This window comes from Temnothorax longispinosus, chromosome 2 (assembly GCF_030848805.1).
Source record: "Temnothorax longispinosus isolate EJ_2023e chromosome 2, Tlon_JGU_v1, whole genome shotgun sequence".
Taxonomy (NCBI): Eukaryota; Metazoa; Arthropoda; class Insecta; order Hymenoptera; family Formicidae; genus Temnothorax; species Temnothorax longispinosus.
The window spans coordinates 4,225,804-4,234,631 of record NC_092359.1 but is presented as its reverse complement, the minus strand read 5'-3'; the positions used below and the strand labels follow the sequence as shown (position 1 = coordinate 4,234,631).

General features: G+C 29.0%; 1 protein-coding gene and 1 pseudogene across 3 annotated transcripts; both read right to left on the bottom strand.

Annotated features, from left to right (window-relative positions):
* Positions 1-210: 210 nt before the first annotated feature.
* LOC139808282 (odorant receptor 13a-like) lies at positions 211-3,809 on the bottom strand. 3 transcript variants are annotated; one of them, XM_071770093.1, is made up of 7 exons: positions 3,285-3,809; positions 2,603-2,746; positions 1,965-2,433; positions 1,299-1,398; positions 1,017-1,136; positions 750-905; positions 211-470 (listed from the first exon to the last, which is right to left on the bottom strand). In XM_071770093.1, exons 1-7 carry the CDS (start codon positions 3,496-3,498, stop codon positions 417-419), a joined length of 1,257 nt encoding a protein of 418 aa, XP_071626194.1. In that variant the 5' UTR covers positions 3,499-3,809; the 3' UTR covers positions 211-416. The 3 variants fall into 3 exon arrangements, with proteins under 3 accessions (XP_071626194.1, XP_071626191.1, XP_071626193.1); XM_071770090.1 differs by having other exon boundaries at positions 212-470; positions 2,603-2,872; positions 3,285-3,808; XM_071770092.1 differs by lacking the exon at positions 1,017-1,136 and having other exon boundaries at positions 212-470; positions 2,603-2,872; positions 3,285-3,808.
* A 195-nt stretch (positions 3,810-4,004) lies between these two features.
* Positions 4,005-8,813, bottom strand: LOC139808285 (odorant receptor 13a-like; annotated as a pseudogene).
* Positions 8,814-8,828: the final 15 nt, after the last annotated feature.

Below are 8,828 nucleotides of genomic sequence, written 5' to 3'. Positions count from 1 at the left end.
AGTTCTTACAAAATAAAATATATGCTTTTGTAAAATACATAATTTCTTTACAAATTGAATTCTAATAAATCTAAATTAAAAATATGTTATGTATAATATATTTAATATCTATTTATTGTTAAATTAAAATGCTTAAATCACTATCAAAATCTTGAACTTTAAGGAGTATTTTACTGAAAAAGGTATTGTTAACGTAGTGATTATAAAAATAAAAAATAATATTTTTTAACAAATATATTAATTTCAAATATTACATAAAATAACAAACATTGAATTAAATAACAAATATTTTATTTCTATTATGATTAATATATCTCCGTTACATTTGTAATTATTTAATTAAAAGATTATTACATCTACTTTTCTCATAAATCTTTTAATATAAATGTCGTACTAGCGTGATTTTGACTTCTTTCTCATCTTCGGTTTGCGAATAGAAATGATATGTAGCCAGCCGATGTTTTCAACAACTGTAACGTATATTCTCTATGTAAGTAGATAATAGAATACAATTTTTTAAACTGATAAATATGCAATTAAAAGTATTTAAAAAATATAAATTATTAATTTGGCATTTATGTTTTAACGATTAAGTATACTCTACAAGAAAATAAAAGGACTAAAAATTAAGCGGTTAATGCAAAAGATATTTTTTCCATTTACGTTATATATTAAAGGAAGTAAGTAATGCAAATATTTTTTCAGATTAACGACAAAATAAATTTTAGATAAATTATTAATAATCTTACACTGCAGAATGTGGTCATTGTAAGTGGAAATGTTTTTCCTGCAGTGATACGGAAAGGTTGGCTGGCTTGTACCATTATTAAGATAAAAGTTTTTGTCTTTTTCGGTTCTAGTTTGTACCACTCAAGATCGCACAAAGCACGATATACTTCTTCACACTTAACATGCATGTATAGAATAACATATTAATAACATGTTATGTTGTATTAATATGACATATAGTGCTACAAGACATTTATGAATTTTAACGAATTGAGTTTGTAACTCACTTTCATTGTTACAATCTCTCCGGCACCGCAATAAAGAAAGGTATGCGTAAGTAAAATGGTGATACTAATTAATGGAAAACATAACCGTGCTAAAGAAAAATTACCTTCTTCGGTAATCACCTGAACAATATACCTTGCTAATTAATAAGAATTAGTTAATGCCAGTTGGTATAACAACAATCTACACATTTTGAAATAAAAAAGATAAAAGATGTTTTCTAAGAAATAAAAATATACGAAGTGCATTAATATTCTGAATTAGAATTCTGTTTAAAAACTTACAGTGAGCAATAAGAATCCATGTAGACAAAATACAATACCAAAGTAAAATACTAAGCTCAACATCATTAAGGTAAAGGTATTTTCAATCATATTAGCGAATCTATAAAAATATGTTTAAAGAATTACAATTTTTAATTTTTCACAATAAATCTAAAAAATATTTAAAACTATTATCTCAATAAAGTTTTGCAAAAAGGTTTCTTACATTTCTTTTATTAATTATAACAGAAAAGTACTTAGAAGATACTTATTGTTTTATCGTATTTAATGAAATATTATTCTATATTTATTTTTGATATTTCTTGTAATTTACATTTTAAAGTATTAATAGAAAATGTTATAAAAATTAGAATTGAAATATAAATAAAATGTCAATAATGTATGAAAAATATCTGCTTCACAATCTGAATTTGGGATAACAATGTACACATAATTTTAATGTATACTAAATTATAAATTATTTAAATATTATTTTTTCCATAATGTTTTATACGATTGTTTCCTGTAAGTTCTTTAAAATAAATTTAAAAAGTGTTGTATCTGATTATTAAATTGATTTTACTAAAGACTTGCTAAATAAATTTTTTTTATAGAATCTTTCTAGATTTTAATTGTAATCGTGTAATTATATCGAAAATATTCATGTGTGTATATGTACATAGATACCTGATGAGCCGCATATGATTCATTATGCTATTACTTAGAGCGTAGATGAAATTCTGGCACGAAACCAAACTAGTTATACGGCCTTTGAAATTTTCCAGTTGACCACTGAAGTGAAGGATCACTAGTCCAAGAAAAGCGTCTACCGAAGTGTAAGTTACAGCGGCCAAGAAGATTGTAATAGCTTGAACGGCGTATGTTAATTCAAATTGCGGGCTCTTATTTATATCGTAAAAATAATAAGTCTGCAGCGGCAGCGGCTTGCCCGGATCCGTGAGATTTGTCACATGCCTTAACGTTAAGCCAAAACACGGAAGAACGATGATCATAATGAACTCCGATACCATTAGAACGTATCCGCTAATGACAATAGTTCTGGCAATCTGTGCTCGTTCCATCATAACATCTCTCTCCTTTGTTGTCTTCAATTCCATCCAGTCTTCTGCCATCATTTTTATGATGGATAAAAGTGCTTTGAAATATAGCAAAATAATCATTTACTGCAGGACATCATCCCACATCGCGTCACGTTTTAAAGATAAGGCAAGTACCTTTAAAAACACGTTAAGCTTTATATATTTTGTATAATAAATATAAACTTTTTTGATAATTTTGTGTTACATAAATAATTCTAATCATACCTGTTTGTTTCCATCGCATAATAACAAGTTTTAACAAGATTACTAGAAATGATAAAGTAACTTGGAGATTGTCTATCATAAGTATCATGTTCCCCCAAACTCGTATAAGGGAGCATGTGAGAGGTATACCAGAGGCAAATCCCACTATAACGAAAATAATGATCACGCGAAGATCGGAAGCGAATTTATTTTTAGATATTTTATCGCTCTTGGGCCATAATCCGACCAGTTCTAAACCCAAGCGATTTAATTCAACCGCCCACGTAAAGTCTAGTAACAAAAGTTATATACAATTAGAAGAAAATTTACTTAATTTTAATAATTATTATTTAATACTAAAATTTATTTAATAATTGAAATTTACGATATTTTGAAACTCTAAAACTGAAAGTTCAGAAAATTTATACAAGAATTTTTAATTTCGGGCACGTATAATTATTAAAGATTACGAAAGAATTCTAAAAACTATAACAACTTTATAACAATATTCAAGAATATCTCTTTTTGCAAACATCACACTTGCAAAATAAAATATTTATAGGCACACACACACACACACACAATCTTGGCTTATATATTAAATACTAGTATTTATTTAAATATATGCAATTACACTAATCCAAAAAATGTTCAGGAAATTCTCGCTCTTACTCGCGAAAGATACATATCAAATGTTCGCTACCTCTGTACCCTGAATGTTTGGAAATATCCATGCCGAAGACTAATGCGAAGACGCTCACCTCACTTGCCATACTAGTGCGACAGATGTTCATCACGCATGTCCCGCGATATGAGTGCAATAACCTGGCTGCTTCGTCGAAGAATGCATTAAATATTACAAATGCTATTCTCAATTGATAACAGCTGTTCCTTTCGTTCCAAAACTTTACGAACATAAGAATAAGTCACAAAAAACAACGTTCACGCTAATAAGAAGAGAGGTATATTGTGTTGTGCACGGTATGTACATCACCAATACGCGTCAAATTATACGCTAAAAGTTTTTTCATACTTCGCGTAACGACGATCGTATTCACTTCATAACTAGAGACATATGTGTAGTTGCTGGGTAAAATACTTTTGCAAAAGCCAGAAATTCAGAAAAAATTTTAGAGAAAAAGTGCGATGCGAAGAAAAGGATACATATAGAGAGAGTGTCCTATTATCTAGATGAAAACTGTGAATGTCAATTGAAGAGACATATGTATTTCTTGATAATATCGTAAATAAATGTGCAGTGCGTGTACCATTGGATCTATAGAACTATAATATTGTTATTATTATATTGCAATGCATTCTTATAAAAAAATTTTTTAAATTGTTCTTTAATAATTATAACAATTATTAATAAATTTACGTATTGTGTTCTATCATAAATGATTTTATAACTACATAAAAATATTATTTATTATAATAATTATAAATATATGTAAAATATGTTTATCTGATTATTGATTTGTTCATTAACTGATAAGAAGAAACGTCATGAGTTAAGAGCACGTTCTAAATCAAAATATTTGACATTGAACGTTAGGGAAGACCGGGGCAAAGTCGGTCCCGGGGTGGAGTCGTTTTTGCAATTATCTCGAAATCTGTATGTTGTGTGAACTCGCCATTAATACTGTAAACGCAACTTATTGTGCCCACGTGACCAACGGAGTTTAGTGAGGTTACGTGCCATGTTGTGATTCTTATCGAAGCAAACGTGTTTTGGCAGGTTGAAAGTAAAATTTCTTCCGCGTCGAAAGTTTGTAATATCTTAAGTATTATTTTTTCTCCGAATCTCAAAGTAAGTGATTCTAAAGAGTAATGCATGCTGAACACGAATCCAGTGCAGTTTTTTTTATTTTTATTGATTTTTATTATTTTATAAGCGACCAAACCTAAAACTTGTGTTCGGGGCAAAGTTGTGACCATACCAAAACGATGTCAAGAAAGCTAAATAATATGTGCAGGGTCCCTGTTTAGCAGGACGAAAGTGATCATTTTCCGCCTTAGGGAGGAAAGTGGTTACTTTCCGCCCGCTAATGCCGCCCTGGCGTGAAATTGGTCACTTTCGCCCCTCTCTACAGGCATGGAAAGTCGAACTTTCCGTGGAGGTGTTGTGAAAAATTGATTTTCTTGAAATTATTTTCCGCTTTCCATTTTCCTACTAAAAAACAATGAATAAAGTGTATTCTATTATTTTTTTATGATCAAAATTATGTATCTTTATTTAAAATTCAGTCCGAGAATGAAAACACGACTCGGTCCCGGGAATTTTGACTTATCGATTTTTGCACCTTTGTCGTTTTTACTTTATACCGGTTGAACAAAGCGACGTAGACCAAAAATGCCTATATAAATTTTGTAGCCAAGGGTTCACTCTTTACAATGGTATACTATATTTCACTAAAATGATTTATTTTGTTCTTAAAAATCAGCACCAAAAAAATAGGGCCGACTTCGCCCCGGTCTCCCCTATACATAAAATAACAAACATTGAATTAAATAACAAATATTTTTTTTCTATTATGATTAATATATCTGTTACATTTGTAATTATTTAATTAAAAGATTATTACATCTACTTTTCTCATAAATCTTTTAATATAAATGTCGTACTAGCGTGATTTTGACTTCTTTCTCATCTTCGGTTTGCCAATAGGAATGATATGTAGCCAGCCGATGTTTTCAACAACTGTAACATATTCTCTATGTAAGTAGGTAATAAAATACAATTTTTTTAACGGATAAATATGCAATTAAAAGTATTTAAAAAATATAAATTATTATTTTTTGTAAGTATAATTAGAAATATATATATATATATATATATATATATATATATGTAACTGTTTTATTATCTTAATTTAGCATTTATGTTTTAACGATTAAGTACTCTACAAGAAAATAAAAAAACTAAAAATAGGCAGTTAATGCAAAATATATTTTTTCCATTTACATTATATATATTTTTAAAGAAAGTAAGCAATGTGCAAATATTTTTTCAGATTAATGACAAAATAAATTTTAGATAAATTATTAATAATCTTACACTGCAGAATGTGGTCATTGTAAGTGGAAATATTTTTCCTGCAGTGATACGGAAAGGTTGGCTGGCTCGTATCATTATTAAGATAAAAGTTTTTGCCTTTTTTGGTTCTAGTTTGTACCACTCAAGATCGCACAAAGCACGATATACTTCTTCACACTTAACATGCATATGTATAGAATAACATATTAATAACATTTTATGTTGTATTAATATGACATATAGTGCTACAAGACATTTATGAATTTTAACAAATTGAGTTTGTAACTCACTTGCATTGTTACAATCTCTCCGGCACCGCAATAAAGGAAAGTATGCGTAAGTAAAATGGTAATACTAATTAATGGAAAACATAACCGTGCGAAAGAAAAATTACTTTCTTCGGTAATCACCTGAACAATATACCTTGCTAATTAATAAGAATTAGTTAATGCCAGTTGGTATAACAACAATCTACACATTTCGAAATAAAAAAGATAAAAGATGTTTTCTAAGAAATAAAAAAAGTGCATTAATATTTTTAATTAGAATTCTGTTTAAAAACTTACAGTAAGCAATAAGAATCCATGTAGACAAAATACAATACCAAAGTAAAATACTAAGCCTAACAACATTAAAGTAAAGGTATTTTCAATAATATTGGCGAATCTATAAAAATATGTATAAAAAGTTACATTAAAAATTTTTTCACAATAAATCTAAAAAATATTTAAAACCATTATATCAATAAAGTTTTGCAAAAAGTTTCTTATATTTCTTTTATTAATCATAACAGAAAAAGCACTTACAAATATATTTATTGTTTTATTGTATATTTAATGAAATATTATTCTATATTTATTTTTGATATTTCTTATAATTCATATTTTAAAGTAATAATAGAAAATGTAATAAAAATTAGAAATAAAATATAAATAAAATGTCAATAATGTATGAAAAATATCTGCTTCACACAATTTTAATTTAGGATAAAAATATACATATAATTTTAGTGTACTAAATTATAAATTATTTAGATATTATTTTTTTCATAATGTCCTATACGATAGTTTCCTGTAAGTTCTTTAAAATAAATTTAAAAAGTGTTGTATCTGATTATTAAATTGATTTTACTAAAGACTTGCTAAATAAATTTTCTTTATAGAATCTTTCTAGATTTTAATTGTAATCGTGTAATTATATAGAAAATATTCATGTGTGTATATATGTAAATAGATACCTGATGAGCCGCATATGATTCATTATGCTATTACTTAGAGCGTAGATGAAATTCTGGCACGAAACCAAACTAGTTATACGGCCTTTGAAATTTTCCAGTTGACCACTGAAGTGAAGGATTACTAGTCCAAGAAAAGCGTCTACCGAAGTGTAAGTTACAGCGGCCAAGAAGATTGTAATAGCTTGAACGGCGTATGTTAATTCAAATTGCGGGCTCTTATTTATATCGTAAAAATAATAAGTCTGCAGCGGCAGCGGCTTGCCCGGATCCGTGAGATTTGTCAAATGCCTTAACGTTGAGCCAAAACACGGAAGAACAATGATTACAATGAACGCCAATACCATTAGAACGTATCCGCTAATGACAATAGTTTTGGCAATCTGTGCTCGTTCCATCATAACATCTCTCTCCTTTGTTGTCTTCAATTCCATCCAGTCTTCTGCCATCATTTTTATGATGGATAAAAGTGCTTTGAAATATAGCAAAATAATCATTTACTGCAGGACATCATCCCACATCGCGTCACGTTTTAAAGATAAGGCAAGTACCTTTAAAAACACGTTAAGCTTTATATATTTTGTATAATAAATATAAACTTTTTTGATAGTTTTGTGTTACATAAATAATTCTAATCATACCTGTTTGTTTCCATCGCATAATAACAAGTTTCAACAAGACCATTAGAAATGGTAAAGTAACTTGGAGATTGTCTATCATAAGTATCATGTCCCCCCAAACTCGTATAAGGGAGCATGTGAGAGGTATACCAGAGACAAAGCCCACTATAACGAAAATAATGATCACGCGAAGATCGGAAGCGAATTTATTTTTAGATATTTTATCGCTCTTGGGCCATAATCCGACCAGTTCTAAACCCAAGCGATTTAATTCAACTGCCCACGTAAAATCTAGTAACAAGTTAAAGTTATATATATTAGGAGAAAATTTACTTAATTTCAATCATTATTATTTAATACTTAAATTTATTTAATAAATGAAATTTACGATATCTTGAAACTCTAAAACTAAAAATTCAGAAAATTATACAAGAATTTTTAATTTCGGGCACGTATAATTATTAAAGATTACGAAAGAATTCTAAAAACTATAGCAACTTTATGTCAATATTCAAGAATATCTCTTTTTGCAAACATCACACTCGCGAAATAAAATATTTATAGGCACACACACACACACACAATCCTAGCTTATATATTAAATACTCGTATTTATTTAAATATAGCAATTACACTAATCCAAAAAATGTTCAGGAAATTCTCGCTCTTACTCGCAAAAGATACATATCAAATGTTCGCTACCTCTGTAACCTGAATGTTTGGAAATGTCCATGCCGAAGACTAATGCGAAGACGCTCACTTGCCATACTAGTGCCAAAGATGTTTATCACGCATGTCCGCGATGTAAGTGCAATAACCTGGCTGCTTCGTCGAAGAATGCATTAAATATTACAAATGCTATTCCCATTTGATAACAGCTGTTCCTTTCGTTCCAAAACTTTACGAACATAAGAATAAGTCACAAAAAACAACGTTCACGCTAATAAGAAGGGAGGTATATAGTGTTGTGCATGGTATGTACATCGTACATCACCAATACGCGTCAAATTACACGCTAAAAGTTTTCTCATACTTCGCGTAACGACGATCGTATTCATTTCATAACTAGAGACATATGTGTAGTTGCTGGGTATAATATTATACTTTTGCAAAAGCTAGAAATTCAGAAAAAATATTAGAGAAAAAGTGCGATGCGAGGAAAAGGATATACATATAGAGAGAGTGTCCTATAAGCTATATGAAAACTGTGAATGGCTATTGACGAGACATATGCATTTCTTGATAATATCGTAAATAAATGTGAAGTGCGTGTACCATTGGATCTATAGAACTATAATATCGTTATTATTATATTGCAATGCATTCTTATCAGAAAAGTTTTTAAATTGTCCTTAA

Excerpts from the sequence above, each read along its gene's own strand:
- LOC139808282 (XM_071770090.1), bottom strand. The coding sequence starts at position 3,498 with ATGTTCGTAAAGTTTTGGAACGAAAGGAACAGCTGTTATCAATTGAGA. Across the intron at positions 1,399-1,964 it reads AATCATATGCGGCTCATCAG|ATTCGCTAATATGATTGAAA; the intron begins GTATCTATGTAC and ends ATATTTTTATAG. Across the intron at positions 1,137-1,298 it reads ATGGATTCTTATTGCTCACT|GTGATTACCGAAGAAGGTAA; the intron begins GTAAGTTTTTAA and ends TATATTGTTCAG.